General features: G+C 41.8%; 1 protein-coding gene across 2 annotated transcripts in view; it reads left to right on the forward strand.

The window, feature by feature from the left end:
- The first annotated feature begins 1,836 nt into the window (after nucleotides 1–1,836).
- ptgs1 (prostaglandin-endoperoxide synthase 1) overlaps nucleotides 1,837–20,204 on the forward strand; it is a 57,516-nt gene continuing 39,148 nt past the window's right edge. Inside the window, exons 1-3 of one of the 2 annotated variants that reach the window (XM_031890271.1) lie at nucleotides 1,837–2,258; nucleotides 2,347–2,412; nucleotides 16,993–17,049. In XM_031890271.1, coding sequence (XP_031746131.1) covers nucleotides 2,252–2,258; nucleotides 2,347–2,412; nucleotides 16,993–17,049 — 130 coding nt within the window. In that variant the 5' untranslated portion in view covers nucleotides 1,837–2,251. The remainder of the gene's footprint in view (nucleotides 2,259–2,346; nucleotides 2,413–16,992; nucleotides 17,050–20,204) is intronic. The other variant, NM_001271255.1, reaches the window with a different exon arrangement.

Here is a 20,204-nt window from a genome sequence, read left to right on the forward strand (position 1 = left end):
GATCCTTTTACCATAGTAAGTGGTACAGTGTGTGTTTTTGATATTTAACCCCAACAACAGTTATATTGCCGGTACATCTTTGCCTGATTGTTGGGCAGAAAAGGGGTTCCAGACAGAGAACTGCAAGGAGTTTGTGTGTTCCCCCAGGCTTGTCCCAAGGGCACTGTGGCTTTCTATTCACTTTCCAAATACAGAAGGTTAACTGGCTCCTGATAAAATTTCCATTATATCTAAGTAAACCCTCCAGGCAAGGGACTAAAGGTGGCCATATATGTTAAGATCTGCTCATTTGGTGAGGTCACTAAACAAGCAGATTTTTTCCGCTATGCCGACCCAAGGTGGGCAATATAAGGCTAATTAGGCTATTAGGCCAAATGATCTAATTAAAGCGGCAGGTATATGGGCACTCTGACTGAGGACTGCATCAATGAGCCGATGCGGTCCCTGATCCAATGGGAATAGCAAACCTGTGCAATCGAGATCTGGGCAATTTTAGGCCAGATATCAGTTGGGTAGGCCCGTCAGGGTGCCCATACACAGGCAGATAAGCTGCTGAATTGGCAACTAAAATCTGCCCATGAATGGCCACCTTTATGTGAATGCGGCATAATCTCTGTAAAGTGCTGTGGAATGTGTTAGTGGCATATAAATTAAGGATAATTATATACAATTTTGAATGTTGATGTAGAATTTGTCCACATTATGAGGACAAATTGCATGGTGCATAATTAGACCCATTAGGCACACAGATCTTTTTTGTATGTGCATGAAATATATTTGTAGAGGGAACCCTGCTGCTGGCTAATTGAAATACAAAAGAAGTGTGTATCATTAGCCAGATGCATTTAGCCATTCATACAAAGCATGTTGCATATACCTTGCATCTACTCCAAACAAAGCATACGGACTGACAGTATGGTGCCTATATACAAGCTATGCATAATATCAAATATGCTTTGTCTGTGGATACTAGTCTGTAGCAAATTAAAATATTAAAATGCTGCCATCTAAAGCTGGCCATACACACACCAATATAATCATATAAAACTATGTTTCACACCAGGTGTGGACGTTTGAATTATCATCCCGATAATTTGTGTGCCACATGTTCGGTGGTTTCGTCGATCAAACAGGTTAGAAAATTTTAGTCGGATAACTATAAAATCTTTACGTGTTTTGTGTATCTGCCAATATCGTTGGGGGACCTACAATGCATTTCTGTTAATGCAGAAAAAGTCGCGACAATTCGCGCAAATCGTAATGGTTACGAAAAAGTCGTAACGGCGACAAAATAATCGCAAAAAATACGAAAAAGTCGCAAAATGTTCGTTTTCCAATCTGAATTTTTCCCATTCAGATTTGGATTCGTGGATTAGTAAATCAGCCCCTTAGTGTCTGCCAACCTGTTCCAACCTGGTCAACTCTGAGATAAAACCAATAGTAATGTATCTGATCTAAATCTACGCAATCATTGAGTCCAAGTCTATAAAAAACATCCCCCATCAAAACAAGAAAGGGAACTTAACATTTTTGCTGACCAAGCCATCAGTGAGCTCTGGAGCAAATATAAACAGAAGGTTACTCCATTGTACAGGCAGCTTTCCTTGAATAAATGTATCCCACCTGGCCTGTTAGCCCACCCTTTCCCTCCCTGCCCTTCATTTTCTTTCTCTTAATGCAGCTTCCGCACCTTCTGCTGCCTGAAGGGGTGGGGGTGGAAGGGGCAATGCTCTCAGCTACAGAGCCTTCCCTGGGGGAGGGAGAGCCCTTTGCCAAAAAAAAGTACGTCAGCCTTATGTGTTGGCTTCTTTTTTACATTGCCGTAATTACAATTTTTGTTATTTGGATGTAGATTTTTTTTATTCCTTACTCAGCCAATATAAACAATATTGGAGGTCAATTACCTCCTTTCCTCTAATATTATGCAATCACAATTTCCAACCTTCAACTGCTAGATTTCCCCTGCATCAGATTAGGTTAACAAGGCATTTCGGACTAGGAATCCTAGACTGGGGTTTACACAGAGAATGCGTTCTAACTCGCCTGGGTGTTATTCACTTCAGTAATATTCCCTAGCACTTCCCCTGCACTTAACTCGGCTGCAGGCGAAACATTTCTGTAACAGTTAGTCTTATTGGCTGTAGATAGGTCCTGAGACTGTGGGAGGGGAACATTCTAGTGCTCTTTATGAAATGTGAATAGGTTAGAAAACAGCTTTACATTGTAAAAAATCTTAACTAAACCTAGCGACATGGCTGGTAAGTTGCTGCATATTCTCCAATAGACTGGCTTCAAATTACAAGTAAGGAAAAAGCAGAAAGTATTAATTATGTGCCTGCATTTCAGGACTTTGTCTCACTGTGCTGTTTGTGATTGTGACCACTTCATATTCATTGGAAGTTTCAGATAAAGGTAAGTGTGCTCTTTTTTAAGTGTTTATTGCTTTATATTACATTTTAATAGGGCTAATCCCTTGCTTGTTGGAAAGTACCCAAAACACTAATGAATGCATAAAAAGGCACTGAGAAGATGGACATGTTTATCCTCTTTTTGAGGAAACTAAGTCCTGAATAAAACTTTCTCAGTGTCATATCTAACGTTTTTCAGAATTTCAATCAAATACCAGGTTGGACTCCAGTGTTTTCCATAGATTTTAGCTATTTTTAGAGGTGCTGTAATCTTCTATTGCCTTTGTTGCATGTTTGCTAAAGATAGTTCATAATTGCCAGTTATAACTTGCACGCTCCACATCTTAGAAGTACTTTATAACAATGCCCTGAATACTTTGGCTGTACAAAAAAGGTTAGAAAATGCAAGCAAAGAAGCTGGTATCTATTCTGTTCTGCAATTTCTGATATGATGAACTTGCTTTAGTGTTCATTGATTTTATATTTTTATTAGATTTCTTTGCTTCCTATTAGGCAGATAACAGGTACATTTGCCCCAAGGTTTGCCCATGCACCCTACACTATAAAGCCACAAGTAACTAAACTCATACCTGGGGCTTTTGCAATGCATGATGCAGTTTTAGGAAATGCAATTTTGCACACAATCTACCATGTATTATTACTCACAATGCAATGTTATTCTGTGGCAACTGTTTTTGAGTTTTGTGCCACCAGTGAATGCCTCCTCTAGTAAATTGCATAACCTGCTGCTAATTTCTGTTTTATAAGTAATGGAACAAATTGCATCATTGTGGGCCTGGTGATGTGCAAGGCATTTCCTGGATTGTGTGCAATTCATTCGGTTCAAGTTAGTTGTGTGTGTGTGGATGCAGCATGGTAAGAGATCCTTGGAAGTAACAATTTGTCAAGGTAGTTGTTCTAGTACTTATGTCTGAATTCCCAATACTTGCACCTAAACAAAATGAAGGCAGTTGGCTTTGTGGTGCAAGGTCTGTATATATGTAGTGCAGCAAGTACCATTGAATACTGTCTAAGAACAGTGCCAATGTCCTTAGACATCCCTTCTAAAATTACATCTTTAATTTAAACACTCACTGCTGTGGGCAAACAACTGCACATAAGTCGTATCCAGTGCAAAGGATTGACGGGATTGGTATAAAGGTCTCCACCATTGGGCTTTAGAGCAGGGGAAACACTTTCTCTGCAGTGATGAACCCTTTGTTGCCATTTAGTAAAGAACAGTTTGAGGTCTGTGTTTTTATATGATTTGTTATTTAAACTGCATTAGAAAAATGATGTCTTAGTGCCTGCCATATATGTTAAGTATGGTTTATCTGCTTGAGATGTTGGACTAGGCGGGCACCAATCTGTAGTGGTGAGATTCACTTACTAAGCTTTAACACAACCATATGCTGCTGTCCTACCCAAGTTTCTTTTCTCAGTAGTTCTGTGTGCAAGTTTCCTGATGTGTTTATTGCCGTCAGGATTCCTTCCATCTCTTCTATTAACCAGGCTTTCAGAGAACAGGATGCATCTGTTCTGTTTAACATTACAAATCTCTTTAACGTCTCTTAATAAGAAGCAGCTTGTTACATTGTCTCATTACAATGATTAAATCGTTTAGAAATTGTGTATGGAGTATATTCAACTTGCAGCTCGACAGCTGACAGCGGCTGTCGGAGAATGCTGGGAAAGGATAATGATACACTGTTGGGAATCCTTTAGCTACATCTACATTTAGTACACTATTAAATCTCACCCATAGATTTTCACGTAATAAACCATTTTTTAATCTGACCCATTGTCATTAGATGTCTGACAACATTAAAGACCCAGGTGAGCATAAACCCATTTTTACTGTGGCATATCCCTATATAATACCATCTATTGGAACTCTGATCAGAACACTCTAGAAAGCTTTATTGGAAGTTACGACACCTATCAACCCATGCTATTATGTGAGTACAAATTTAAAATGGGGATTGCAGGCCCATAATTATACCAGTCCATAGTAGTAATAAGATTGTGTGTAACTATTTAAAACAACCTGGCCATCATCCTGCACTTTGATCATGTATCTACAGGTTCACACACCATTGTGCACCTTGTGGATAGCAATAGAATCACGTTATGGGAAAGGGGTGTTCCTATACACTGGATCCCACAGTGGTGGCAAGACTGCCCTTCAGCTATGCTGCCACATGACTCAGTTTAAGCAAATGAAGTGCTAAAAAGGCAGAGAATTTCAAACAAAATCAAATATTGACCCAAAATGATGGGATGCTAGGCCACAGTGGGGTATTACATCACCACTGTAAACACTTAATTATTATAAGGTAGTTGGTCAATTATAGTGCAGGACAGGTTATTCCTAAGATGGCCATACACATTAAGATCTGTGAAATGCCCCAGGCCCCCCAGGCCTAAGGGTCAGATCAGTATGAGCAACTATGCAGGCCAGCCCATTCATTCTTTTGACATAGTAATAGCCTTCTCCACATAAAGAAATCCAAGGGAGTTTTTGAAAAAAATAATTACATAAAGGGCAAGATTCAGTTTACTGAAATGCAATTCAATTCAGATTTTTTTTTCTCACCGTTTATCATGTAAAAACTCAATTAAAGTCTATGGAAAAAAGCTGAAATTGTATTAGAAGTTTTTTCTCCTCAAGTTGCAACTAGTTTTTTTATGATAAACCATAAGATTTGTTTTTCTGAGCTGAATTGCGTCTCAAATTGAATCTTATCCATGAGTTAATAAACCTTTTTCTCACTGAATTGAATCTGGCCCAATGTACAAGTCAGTGTAGGCTTGCCGGAATGTGGGTGAGATTAGGTTTAGAGGTTGCTAGCCAGTTTGATAACATTTTCCTGGATCAGTTTTGACTAATACGTGCCTAAGGCTTCAGCCATGTCTTATGACGTGTTTGCAATCCACATTATTTCTGACAATACAGATCTTTTGTGAATAAGGAATACTTTTAAGTGAATGTGGAGAGTGACAGCATGTTCAGTAATAGTGTTCTTCTCAATGTCTTACCGTTATATGTTAGTATTAACTTTGTCTGGGGTCAAGTGAAAAAAGTTAGTTTTACAGTAATCATTTTGTGCTGTAAATCTGACAGATAAATATTCATTAAAAAGAGATGCTTTATCTAAAACCCCACCTCTAACATAAATACTATAGAGCATATGAAAGCAGTTACATAAGAAAAAGATAAAACTCCAGCAAGTTCAACCCAAATGAACCCCAGTGCCTATATCTACACATACAAATGCAGACCTAACTATATATGCCAATAACTATACTGAACTAACCGTAGATTTTAAGATTCCAATAACCTTGAATGTTATACCTGTTTAAGACGTTGTCCAACAATGACTGAAATCTGCTTAGAATCACATCACTAGGAAGGGAATTCCCCAAACTCACTGCCCTCTCCATGGGAAAAAAAACACACTGCTTCAAATGAAAGTTCTGTTCTTCAAGTGTAATCCCCTCTAATGTACAGAGTAATCATATCCCCTGACAAGCACCTTTTTTTTCCAGAGAAAACAACCTCGACAGTCTAACCTTATAGTTTAAATCTTCCATCCCCTTTACCAGTTTAGTTGCAGTCTCTGCACTCTCTCCAGCTCATTAATATCCTTCTTAAGGACTGGAGCCCAAAACTGCACTGCATACTCAAGGTGAGGCCTTACCAGGGACCTATAAAGGGGCAAAGCTATGTTTTCATCCCTTGAGATAATGTCATCCTTTGACAGTCCCCTGCAGTACTCCACCAACAACACTGGTCTAGTTAAAAATGTTTGATTGACCACCACTTTTTTTATTATATCCTTTAGTCAGTTCTCTGTGCAAGCACAAATATCATCTTGTTCCAGGTCAATATTCTTTACTTTAATAAGTACTCTTCTGTTTTTACTAAATCATGCTGCTTTCACCTTAGGAACATTTCTTGCATTGGACCCATCTTCACACAAGTGACAGACAAAATTCTCATTCATTCTCTCATCGTATCCCGTACGCTGCTGTAATTCATTACTTTGCTTACTTTCCCCCCCTTAACTGAACCCACTCCAGTGCATCATGAGCACTGCGAGATTTATATACCTGTCCTCCCACTCCATTGGTTCTGCTCCTCTCTGCCAGTCTCCGTATTGGCTACCTATCATACATAGAATTCACTTTCAGGTTCTTTTACTCACTTAGTCACAAAACAAAAACTGTAGTACCATGTTAGCCAGTGTCAACAATAATAAAAAAACACAAATACAAGAGAATTGTAGAAATGATAGGAATACATTGCAAGCTTTCAGAGCTCTAAGGCCCCTTCATCAGGCAAAATACTAACAAAGGGGCCTTAGAGCTCCGAAAGCTTGCAATGTATTCCAATTGTTAGCCAATATAGTTTTAATTTCTACAATACTCTTGTATTTGTGTTTTTTTTATTATTTTTTACTCACTTACAAAGCACTCAGTGCCACACCACCACCATACATACAGACCTTTCTAATTATTAAGTACACCATTAGACATAACCTTTGGTCTGCTCACATCCTCCTTCTCTACTCCTCACTAATTACTTTACTCCTGTATTCAGAAGATTTCATGTGCTACACTGGAACACTCTCCCATCCCATTAGACACTCTTAGGACCTCCAGGCTTTTTAATCATTACATAAAACTCCCCTTTTTAGTCAAGTCTATAACCTAAGCCCTCGGTAACCTGACCATCCTAACCCTCTTAATCTTTGCTTATACACACACACTGATTACTAGTTTTACATCTTTCACTATGCCCTTTCTATTACTATCCTAGCAAATGGGAACACTACAACCACACTGGTTACCCATTCTTCATGTCTCACTTCCTTTCCCTTCCTTTCAAGCAGAGAACTACACAAGTTCAATAAGCAAAGTTCAGGCACAATTGTCATGTTTTCCCACAATGCAGCACAATGCAGAATTCCAGCATCATTACGGGCACAAGGGGGTATGGGGGTGTGTCTGACACAGTTGCATCTAGTATGGCAATTGTGTGGTATAGTTACTGGTGTTCGCCACCATGTTATGTCTGCATCTGATTCTTTAGGTGCAAGTGTGCTAAACCTTCTCTGGAGTGGAAGGCACAGACCTGTATCTCATGCTGTAGCATTAGTAATAAATCACACCCACTGCCACCCCAACATCTAGGTTTCTGCTCACCTTCTAGAAGAAAGCAATTTAATTTGTCCGTCAAGCATGTAAAACAATGCTGGGCACAACCCATAGTATTCTGATTTGAAATGTGCGTGTGCTGTTAGTCTGGACAAACTAACAATATAAATTGTGTGTTTAGTGTAAAAAGTGTGTGTGACTTTCCTGGGCGCAGGCAGAAGAAGCAGCAAAATTGGCATGTGATTCAAGTTGGTATGGACCAGTGGATAGATGGAAGGACAACATATATTTGCTGTTGTCCTGGGCCCCCAGGGCAGTCATTCCTTTCTCTGTTTCTTGCCCAGGGTCACCAGTGGCTAAGCTAGCTAAGCCAGACCGGGGAAGTTGTGCATACTGAATGAGCCCTTAGGGGCATGCTAAATGCCTCTGAACGTCTTTCCCCAGGCTATCGAATGGGTCCCTTTGGTTTTCTGCAAAAGCCATTTTCTCAAATACATTCCTATCTGTCAGCGCAGATGGTATACCATGTTTCCAAAGAAATCAAAGCAAGCAAGACATCCTTCTAGTAAGCACAAACCATGCCAAACAGAAAAGCAGGTCCCAAAAACAAAACTTCAGCATGACCTGTGTGCAGAACTACACTCACTGAGGGCTGGGGGAAGTCTGAGACATATTCATCCCATTGGCAGATGTACATATGAGACAAATGGGCACTGATGATCATTTGGGAGGGCTACAAGGTACCGCACACTTCCCCCTACACCCCAGAACTGTCAGAGTACTAAAGGACCCTCTCAAGAGATTGGTTCAATACAATGTCATGGTTGTTGTCCTACACAACAAGTGATCAAAAGTTTTTTCATACAGTCAGGGAAGAACTTTAGCCATAGGGTTATGCACAACTCTACACAGAGATAAACAGACCTTTTCTACCTCATTAACCCACTCTGTCTGGGAGATGAACTACAAGACAAGGCAGTTCACTCTGACCCAGAACATAAAGTTCTTTGGAATGTTATTCAGTTCAAATTACACTGGCAATACCAGACACCAGAGAAGATACAGAGGATAACACAAGCACCTCAACAAATATGCACATAGCTGACCTCAGCAACACAGCGGTGTCTTGGAACACTAGGCTCTATGTTTGGACCATGCTACTTTGACATAAAATAAGAGAATCTTTAATGTGGTGGTCATCAAAAAATGACATTAACACCATGGACAATCAGTAGTAGGATGATAGAACAGAGCAAAGTGGAGGTTGGTTTAAAAAACCATGAAGGCAGGTATTTTTAGGCCAACCTTCGCTCCGTTTACCTACACTCAACCGGAAGCTGTACTTCTCAGTGCAAATAAATGGCCCTGTGTAAGGGAGCATATCCATTTCTCTCAGTCTAAAGAAAAAACACAGGCTGAGGGAAGCTAAGAAAATGCTCTGTGTGCCCATAGCCTTAGAGAGCTTAGCACAGTTTTAGCCAGGCCATTTTTCCTAAATTTCTCAGGCAGGCTTTTATCTGGTGTGGTACCTATGTACTGAAGGAAAGCTAATGAAATTCCAGCATTTAAATCAGTGATCCCCAACCAGTGGCTCGTGAGCAACATGTTGCTCCCCAACCCCTTGGATGTTGCTCCCAGTGGCCTCAAAGCAGGTGCTTATTTTTGAATTCCTGACTTGGAGGCAAGTTTTGGTTGCATAAAAACCCAATATAATGCCAAAACAGAGCTTCATGTAGGCTGACAGTCCTCATAGGAGTAATTAAATAGCCAATTATAGCTCTTATTGGCACCATCAGTAACCATTTTTATGCTTGTGTTGCTCCCTAACACTTTTTCCATTTGAATGCGGCTCATGGGTATAAAAGGTTGGGGATCCCTGATTTAAATAATAATTACAATCTCAGCCTGGCAGTTATAGACCTGTACATTTGACATTTGCTGTATATATAAGTATTATATAATATAATAATACTTATATGTATAAATATTATAAGTCACCTTGGAGTTCAATGACCTGCATAAAAGCTCTTTGCTTGGCCTTGTGCTTTTATATGGTCATGGAACTCCTTTGTGACTTATAATATCCTCATATTTTAGAAAAGGGGTACTTTATTAACTATATAAATAATGACAGCTTGCCAGTTTGGGTTGGATGTGGGTCTGGACAGCCTTTTTTTGCCCTCCTACACTAGGGGGCACATTTACTAATCCACGAACATCCGAAAAGCGTCCGAATGCAGTTTTTTCGAAATGATCGGTATTTTGTGACTTTTTCACAAATTTTTCAAGCGCTCAATACGGACAAGTCGTGACAATTCGCGAAAGTTGTAATGGCTATGCAAAAGACAATTCGACGGTGACGAAAAAAACGCAAAAAATACGAAAAAGTCGCAAAATGTTCGTTTCCAATTCCATTTTTTCCCATTCGGGATTTGGATTCGTGGATTAGTAAATCAGCCCCTAGCTCTTGGAAGGGGGTCTCAGACTCGACAAACTGTTATAGTTTGATGTATTTCTTATCTTTTGCCCTGCTGAGTTTAGGATTTATTCTTCTCAGGATTATTCCCTGAGTTATGTAAGCTGTTACAATATTATATAATACTTGCTAACATTTACAGATGGTGCAGAAAAAACTATTAAGTAACGTAGCAAACTATAACAATTCTGTTTTTGCACCTGTATTACTGAGATTCCACACTGAGAGAGAGATCAAGAGAGAGGATCAATGAAGTCAACTTTAAAATGGGCAAAAAGTAAAACAGTTGAAAAAATTCTTCATTTCTGGTATACTAGCTGAAAGCAACGGAACTAAAAAGTGTTAGAAAGGGAAACAACTCTCTTGTAACGAGATCACACTGAAGATTATGTTCTGCAGAATGGCATTATAGTAATACTCAGAATGACTATATGAAGGACAGGCTATGCTAAGTTGAATAGCTTTTTATGATGATGAAAGTAGGAACTTTGACCGTGGGGTTGCAGCAGATTTGATTTACTTGGATCCTTACCAAATAATTCAGTACAGTGCTGCATAAACCTATGCCACAAAATCTTTTGGTTGGTAATGCAGTTTGCGGATAGATAAAAAGGAATGCATTCATAAGTAAGGTTCTTATTGGGGTGCTACAGAGTAAACTATTTCAATTTGTACATCGATGACTTGGCTGAGGACATTGTAAGCTAAGTGTCTGTATTTGACATACCGTATTTTTCGCCCTATAAGACGCTCTGGAATATAAGACGCACCCAATTTTAAAGGAGGAAAATCTAGAAAAAAAATATTCTGAACCAAATACTGTAGTAAAATATTTTATATCAACTGTATAAAGTTAATTGTCTCTGGGCTCGCACATAATGAGGCTTCCCCCAGGGCCCCCCCCAAACATCCTTCAGCTTCCCCCAGGGCCCCCCCAAGTATCCTTCAGCTTCCCCCAGCCCCCCCCAAAGTATCCTTCAGCTTCCCCCAGGGCCCCCCAAGTATCCTTCAGCTTCCCCCAGGCCCCCCCCAAGTATCCTTCAGCTTCCCCCAGGGCCCCCCCCCAAGTATCCTTCAGCTTCCCCCAGGCCCCCCAAGTATCCTTCAGCTTCCCCCAGGGCCCCCCCAAGTATCCTTCAGCTTCCCCCAGGGCCCCCCCCAAGTATCCTTCAGCTTCCTCCAGCCCCCCCCAAGTATCCTTCAGCTTCCCCCAGGGCCCCCCCAAGTATCCTTCAGCTTCCCCCAGGCCCCCCCCAAGTATCCTTCAGCTTCCCCCAGGGCCTCCCCAAGTATCCTTCAGCTTCCCCCAGGCCCCCCCAAGTATCCTTCAGCTTCCCCCAGGGCCCCCCCAAGTATCCTTCAGCTTCCCCCAGCCCCCCCCAAAGTATCCTTCAGCTTCCCCCAGGGCCCCCCAAGTATCCTTCAGCTTCCCCCAGGCCCCCCCCCAAGTATCCTTCAGCTTCCCCCAGGGCCCCCCCAAGTATCCTTCAGCTTCCCCCAGCCCCCCCAAGTATCCTTCAGCTTCCCCCAGGCCCCCCCAAGTATCCTTCAGCTTCCCCTAGGGCCCCCCCAAGTATCCTTCAGCTTCCCCCAGCCCCCCCCCAAGTATCCTTCAGCTTCACCCAGGGCCCCCCCAAGTATCCTTCAGCTTCCCCCAGGCCCCCCCCAAGTATCCTTCAGCTTCCCCCAGGGCCTCCCCAAGTATCCTTCAGCTTCCCCCAGGCCCCCCCAAGTATCCTTCAGCTTCCCCCAGGGCCCCCCCAAGTATCCTTCAGCTTCCCCCAGGCCCCCCCCCCAAGTATCCTTTAGCTTCCCCCAGCCCCCCCCAAGTATCCTTCAGCTTCCCCCAGGGCCCCCCCAAGTATCCTTCAGCTTCCCCCAGGCCCCCCCCCCAAGTATCCTTCAGCTTCCTCTAGGGCCCCCCCAAGTATCCTTCAGCTTCCCCCAGGCCCCCCCCCAAGTATCCTTCAGCGTCCCCCAGGGCCTCCAAGCATCCTCCAGCTCCCCCACGGCACCCCCAGCATTCTTCAACTTCCCCCAGGGCCCCCAAGCACCTTCCATTTCCCCCCTAACCTCCCCCCAGCGGCCTCCGGCTTCCGTGATGTCTTCCTCTCTGTGCCGCGGCTCCCAGCTGCTTCTGTGCTTTTATAAGGTTGCGCCCTGTGTGTGTGACGTCAGTACGCACAGGCGCAACCTTATAAAAGCGAGGATGTAGTTCAAAAACCATACCCTTTCCATTGTTTCCATCATACAGCTTTGCTGACTTTAATATTAAGGGTTACACACCCTGCTGCTTAATTATATGTTATGTAATTCTATAATTCTATATTGATATTTAAAATTATTTGGGAATTGCTTTACTCTCTTCAATAATGGATTTTCATTTTCTGCTTTTCTAATTGCTTTTTTGGATGCTCAGTTGACCTCTTTGTACTTGTAAGTGGTTTGGATGACCCAGCAAATGCATTAAGAGTTTTTGTTTTGTTCTGTGTCTTCCTGTTTATAGAGCATAATGCATTGTTATTGCAATCATATACTCTGCTGATCTGCTTGGTTTGTACGCAACCTATATTGGGTCTAGGGGGTCTATAATTGCTTGTTTAATGCATTTAAAAAACGAGTTTTTCAAAATTGTAATTACTACTAAAGTGAGTGTGACTGGATTGCAGTCACGGCAAGTAGAAGCAAGTACAGTAGTTAGTAGTTCTGTGCAGGATTGTTAGTATTCTTGGAGAAGAAACTGCTTTTCAGGGGTTTGATATTAAGACCATGATTACTTCATCTTTAGAGACTTGATATACTGGTTCAAGAACTATTCTAAGCTTAGACTGATGGCCATCTGTATATTTAATAATGGCGGTCTGGTGTATAATGTAATTTCCTTTATAATCTTTTATGAAGCTGATACCTTGCTATAGAGTACGATACACATTTGTGCCCATGACTTGATAAAGGTGCTTAGAAGCCCCAAAACATTTCTATGTGACTGAGCTTGGATGTATTTTTCTACAATATATTTAGTTGCATTTGACTTTGTGTGCTGGGTCTTTTTGGATTTTTTGTATTATTAAGGTGGCCATACAGGCCTATTGTAGTTGCCGATATCGGTCCCTTGGACCGATTCGGCAGCTTATCGGCCCCTGTAGGGGCAGGAACAAGGGGCATTCTCAACCGATATCTGGCCTGAAATTGGGCAGATATCGATCGGCAGGTTAAAAGAATAAGTTGGATCGGGGGCCACATCGGCTCGTTGATGCGGTCCCCGAACCGATTGCCCCATTGCCGCCATTATAATTCGAATTGAGCCCTATGGGAGACTTACCTTGGGCCGGGTTGGAGCTGCAGAGTGCCATTGAGCCCTATGGGAGGCTTTCCTTGGGCCAGGTTGGAGCTGCAGAGTGCCATTGAGCCCTATGGGAGACTTTCCTTGGGCCAGGTTGGAGCTGCAGAGTGCCATTGAGCCCTATGGGAGACTTTCCTTGGGCCGGGTTGGAGCTGCAGAGTGCCATTGAGCCCTATGGGAGACTTTCCTTGGGCCGGGTTGGAGCTGCAGAGTGCCATTGAGCCCTATGGGAGACTTTCCTTGGGCCTGGTTGGAGCTGCAGAGTGCCATTGAGCCCTATGGGAGACTTTCCTTGGGCCAGGTTGGAGCTGCAGAGTGCCATTGAGCCCTATGGGAGACTTTCCTTGGGCCGGGTTGGAGCTGCAGTGTGCCATTGAGCCCTATGGGAGACTTACCTTGGGCCAGGTTGGAGCTGCAGAGTGCCATTGAGCCCTATGGGAGACTTTCCTTGGGCCGGGTTGGAGCTGCAGAGTGCCATTGAGCCCTATGGGAGACTTTCCTTGGGCCGGGTTGGAGCTGCAGAATGCCATTGAGCCCTATGGGAGACTTTCCTTGGGCCAGGTTGGATCTGCAGAGTGCCATTGAGCCCTATGGGAGACTTTCCTTGGGCCAGGTTGGAGCTGCAGAGTGCCATTGAGCCCTATGGGAGACTTTCCTTGGGCCAGGTTGGAGCTGCAGAGTGCCATTGAGCCCTATGGGAGACTTTCCTTGGGCCAGGTTGGAGCTGCAGAGTGCCATTGAGCCCTATGGGAGGCTTTCCTTGGGCCGGGTTGGAGCTGCAGAGTGCCATTGAGCCCTATGGGAGACTTTCCTTGGGCCAGGTTGGAGCTGCAGAGTGCCATTGAGTCCTATGGGAGACTTTCCTTGGGCCAGGTTGGAGCTGCAGAGTGCCATTGAGCCCTATGGGAGACTTTCCTTGGGCCGGGTTGGAGCTGCAGAGTGCCATTGAGTCCTATGGGAGACTTTCCTTGGGCCAGGTTGGAGCTGCAGAGTGCCATTGAGCCCTATGGGAGGCTTTCCTTGGGCCGGGTTGGAGCTGCAGAGTGCCATTGAGCCCTATGGGAGACTTTCCTTGGGCCAGGTTGGAGCTGCAGAGTGCCATTGAGCCCTATGGGAGGCTTTCCTTGGGCCGGGTTGGAGCTGCAGAGTGCCATTGAGTCCTATGGGAGACTTTCCTTGGGCCAGGTTGGAGCTGCAGAGTGCCATTGAGCCCTATGGGAGGCTTTCCTTGGGCCGGGTTGGAGCTGCAGAGTGCCATTGAGCCCTATGGGAGACTTTCCTTGGGCCGGGTTGGAGCTGCAGAGTGCCATTGAGTCCTATGGGAGACTTTCCTTGGGCCAGGTTGGAGCTGCAGAGTGCCATTGAGTCTTATTGGAGGCTTCCAAAAACATGCACTGAAGGTTCAAAGTCAGAAATATTTTCGTAACTTTCGCACCGTACCACAATATTTTTGTAAAAGCACGATGCAACTTTTCGCATAGTTAACGCTCATCAGAAATTTCTGTATTTAATGCAAATTTTCGCAAATCGTACTCGTAATTCGGACTTTAATGAATCAGCCCCTATATGTCCAATTATTACTAAAAGTTCCCAAGATCGGAATCTTATCACCTCTTGGAGCCAAAGGCTTTTTGAATATATCATATTGAGATAGGACTTCCCCTATTATCCAGTATCAGTTAAGCGATTTGCGAGCTGCTGCCGTCACCAGGTGAAAGTAATTCCCAATCTAACTTAGTTTTCTCAGATAAATGACATTCCAACTTTTTTCAAGTTGAATATATATTTTGGCAAGGCCCTACATAATAAAAGGTATCTATACTAAGACATTTTTGTATATCATTTCTTATATCCAAGATGTAAAATTATAAATTGATGGTCCCTCCGACTATCATCAGTAACATGTCTATTAAAGTATTTCTTAGCATTTTAGAAGTTTCTCTGCTGCTCTCTGGAAAGGAGGTGAGACAGAGAAGGTTATGTGCAAAACATGATATAACGTGAATTTTGTTCAGTTTTGGTTTTGTAACAAATTGGAAAATAGATTTGTACAACTGGTTCCAGCACATATATAAGCTAAGAAAAAATAACAACCTATCACTTACCTTTTAGGAATACATTTGTTTCATATGTTCCCAGAAGAGAAAATTACTGGTTTCCTGGTCTACAACATGCCTAATCTGGGAGATTCCTCACTTCCTGGTTTCCAGGAAACAAATGTAGAATTTCTCTTGGAGTTTTAAAACACATACTAAATTTAATTGGGAGAGGAATGGATACCTCTTATAATTAAGGTCATTCTGTTTACATTACAATTTTCCATGATCTTATAGTATCTCTATATGTCTAGTGATCCCCAACCAGTGACTCGGGAGCAACTTGTTGTTCACCAACCCCTTGGATGTTGCTCTCAGTGGCCTCAAAGTTGATGCCCATTTTTGAATTTCTTTTGGAGGCATAAAGACCATGTGTACTGCTAAACAGAGCCTCTAGTAGGCTGCCAGTCCACATAGGAGCTACCAAACAGCCAATCACAGCCCTTATTTGGCACCCCAGAAACAATTTTCATGCTTGATGGGCGAAATGTTTTGCCAGGCATGGATTCGCGGCGAATTTCCGCGTTTCGCCATTGGCGGATTGTTTCGCGAAATGGATGAAAAAATTTGCCGCGGAAAAATTCGCCACACGTCCAAAAATTGTTTTTGGCGCATGACATTTTCGCCATTTTGCGAATTTTTCGCCGTTTTGCGGATCTTTTGAAAGATTCACAAATTTTTCGGCGAAGCGAAATGGAACAGATTCGCTCATCACTACTCCCCAACTCTTTTTACATTTTAATGTGGCTTACTGGTAAAAAAAAGGTTGGGGACCCCTGGTCTAGATGTTGATCTTTGTGGAGAGTAAAAACAGTTTGCCCCCTTAATTCTAACAAAGTTTAAAGTCAATATCGGCATGGTTTGAATTTTTCAGCTTGTATAAAGACATTTTTTTTATTTTGCCAAATGTTGTAATAAGGTGTTCTAGTTTTATAACTATTACCCGTGTGGCTCTATATTAAATACAAATATCAAATATTTGCTAATTCTAAGTAGATCATTACCCCAATGTCCAGGCTTCTGCTCACCTCCTAATAGAACACAATTAAATTTGTCTGGCAAGTAAAACCATGCTGGCACAAAATCATAGTATTGGGAATTGAAATGTATTCTCGTATTCTATTCCTTAGAATCCCCACCAAAGGTTTTTCTACCAGTGATATTAAACCAACAGGCATATAGTATTGGGCTGAGAATGGGATCCCTTTTTCAGTAATGGCACCACATTATCTATTGGCTCAGGCTCAGACATCAGATTATGCAGAAATATTACACAGAGTGGTTTGGCAGTCACAGAGCTAAGCTCTGTTAGTAGTCTGGTATGAATACTATCAGGTTCTGGCCATTTGTTTTTATAAGTTTAGTCTCTTTTGAACTTCCTTTTGAATTATCCAGCCATAAGTACTTAAAGATTGGGTCTGTTATGACAGGAAACCTTCATTAAATGAATTCTTAGCTGTGTAAAAGGGAGAAATACAACCGTTTTGTCTGCTTTTTTTATGTTTTTAGAAACCAATTTACCTTCCATTGAATCAAGATTCCCATATTCTCTTAGTATGTTGACAGGTATGTTTGTTAAGTAGCATTTTAAAAACGTGCCTATTCTCTCTGTGGTAAGTCTCTTGCAGATGCAGAGATGCCTACATATCTATATATTGCCAAATATTACATGTCCAAACTTATTTGTCCTTGTCGCGCCATATACAGTTGTTTCTGCAACATAATCTCAGGAGACCGTGTTATGATCACTGTTCCATAAATGCCTATTCCCTGTGCAATGTGCATATAGACTCAGGAAGAAGCCATATAGTGGTGAAACATATTAGCAGTGGCGCATAAGGAACAAGGAACACTATATGAGCAATCATATATCGGCCCCCAGTGTATTTAAGATACAAGCTTGTTGATTTTACACATGGAAGTCTTTTTATAAGCCCACATGAGAGGAGAAGTGGTGCTTACTGGTTGGATATGAGCAGACAAGTAAACAATGTCATATTACTACATGCAATACAGTAAAAACAAAGGGAGTGCTGACAGTGTTGGACTGCCAGGAAAACTCCCAGTGGGCCCAGGTGTCAGTGGGCCCTCCTGCTTCTAGCTATTTGGCCTAATTCATGGTCATTACTTATTTTTCAATGGGAACAAAGCAACTAAATATACAGAAGAATAGATTATAGTAAGTAAAGATAAAAAAAACTAGGAAAATATAGAGACGGAGTAAGAAATGGTGAAAAATAGTTTGGAGAGTGGGCCCATGGTCTAAGGTTTTCTGGTGGGCCCCTGGCATCCCAGTCCGACACTGGGCACTGGGAAAGCACAACCGAATACTGATTTGGATATATTTAAGGAGAATTATGGTTTGTAACACAATTTGTTTCTTCTTAAAGAAATTATATCATAGTAACATAGTGCACAATAGCACTTTAATATACAGTGTATATTTAATATAACATAGAAGACTAAGTCATATATCTCTTTACTTCTTCCCCCCATTTTCCCCTTTCTTTCTTTTCTCTCCCTTAAAAACGTACCAGGGATAGTCTGGAGTGAGTGCTGCTCACAGGGCTGGCCACTGTTATAATACAGGTATGGGATCCCTTACCCGGAAACCCGTTATCCAGAACGCTCAGAATGCCAGTCTCCCATAGACTACATTTTAATCAAATGATTCAGAATTTTAAAACTGATTTCCTTTTTCTCTATAGTAATAAAACAGTACCTTGTAACTGATCACAACTAAGATATAAATAATCCTTATTGGATGCAAAACAATCCCATAGGGTTTAATTCATGTTTTATTGATTCTTTAGTAGACTTAAGGTATGGAGATCCAAATTACGGAAATACCCCTTATCCGGAATACCCTTGGTCCCGAGCATTCCGGATAATGGGTCCTATACCTGTATCAGGGAGAGAATGTGGAGAAGGCTGCACAGGGTGCAGGTGTAGTGATATATATGATGTTTCATTTCTTCTAAATTACCAAAATATGGTTCTACAACAGAACCAAAGGAACAGAAAGTTTTTATTTGGTCTAATAACCCATGGCAACCAATTACTAGATATCATTCCCTGGTTACGTACTGCAACACTGTATTCATAAAGAGCAATGCAACATTACCATGAGAAAGATAACACAAGCCCTTTATGGAATGTAATGTGAAAATGGCATATCCTCATAATCCTCATTCCAGCCCCCCCCCCCTGCCCCCCAGTCTAAAGCTTCCAGCTACAAATAACTTTGTCATCCATAGCCATTTGGAACCTCTTTGCTTGTCCAGTCCCAGCTGTGTTTAAAGATATTACCAAGGGGTTTGTTTATCTACTCTCCCATTCATTTTCTTTATTCCTTTATTTAATTTTCTGTGGTAGGGAGTCAGCTTTATCTATATACACATTTCAGCATAACCTCTCTCAAAATACAAGGACTTCCTTAGTTTCTAACTGCGGCTTCCCTCCTCCTTTTTCCAAAGGAATGTATAACCAGAAGACATTGACACTTAAATGTTACATTCACTTTTTTTTTTTTGAGTTTGTGGTGCCAGAGTGTAATGGTCATGGATAGGCAGCATCATCAGTGTAGCCAAAAGCAATACTTCAGCATAGCAGGGACAGAGTAGACTATATAGCCTTACTGCATTAATAGCTCCATGACTGGACAGCAAATAAGCTTTCTTTGGTGCATCCCTTTTCCCAGTTACACATAGGATTGTTTGCCTCAAATAATGATTATTTATATCTTAGCGATGATCAAGTACAAGGTACTGTTCTATTATTACAGAGAAAAAGGAAATTATTTGATTAAAGAGAGTCTAGTGGACAAGCCCTTCCCGTAACTTGGAACCCTCTGGAAAACGGGTTTCGGGTACTTTTGACCCTGTAGTAAAAGAACCTTCTGTGGGAAAAAATGACTCCAGGCATAGAATAAAACGGTATCCAAGGGCAATGACTCTTATTGGAAAATCCATACTTTTTATGGGGGCCATGTACCATTAACATTGGTATTGGTCTCGCCCTATAAAATGTACACCGGTGCGGGGGGAGGGAGGCCAGTCTGTAAGACAAATGTAGTGGTTAAGAGAAACTTTTTATATAAGATAAGGCAACCAGCAGGGAGGCCCTGACCTATGAGATATATGAACAGAGATTAGTAGCGCTACATGGGATTTCTTTAATGTGAGTATGCAGGCTTGGCAGTTTCATGATCATAGATCATAGGACGAAAACCCCTCTCCATATGCAGAATAAATTATTGGTACATAATAGGGGTAGGGAACGGGCATCTCCAGAACAGCACTATAATGAATTTGGATTATCACAGTTCTCCATACAGGTCAGGAGTACAACAATCCCAAAAAAATACTGCTAAATGAAAGAAATTGTTATTCTGAACCAATTTTCAATGGTTTTAAATCATTTAAAGATGATCAAAAACTGCATTTGTGGTGGTTTCGACATATAAAATAATGGATCAGGAGCCAGCAGATGAAAGATCTGCAAGGTTGACTTCTGCTACATTGTTTCAAGAGCCACAACCAGCAGTGCTTAAAAGAGGATAACTTATCTTTTATTTAAAGATGATAATTATGCTGATAACGTTAAAAATGTGTATATTGTAAAGTTGCTTAGCATTACATTTTCTTTCATTAGAAAAATGGTATTTCTGGGTTTACATCCCTTTAATCTTTTAATCTGATTAGGTGAAGGGGGTAATGAGG

The sequence above is a fragment of the Xenopus tropicalis genome, chromosome 8, assembly GCF_000004195.4.
Source record: "Xenopus tropicalis strain Nigerian chromosome 8, UCB_Xtro_10.0, whole genome shotgun sequence".
NCBI classification, from domain to species: Eukaryota; Metazoa; Chordata; class Amphibia; order Anura; family Pipidae; genus Xenopus; species Xenopus tropicalis.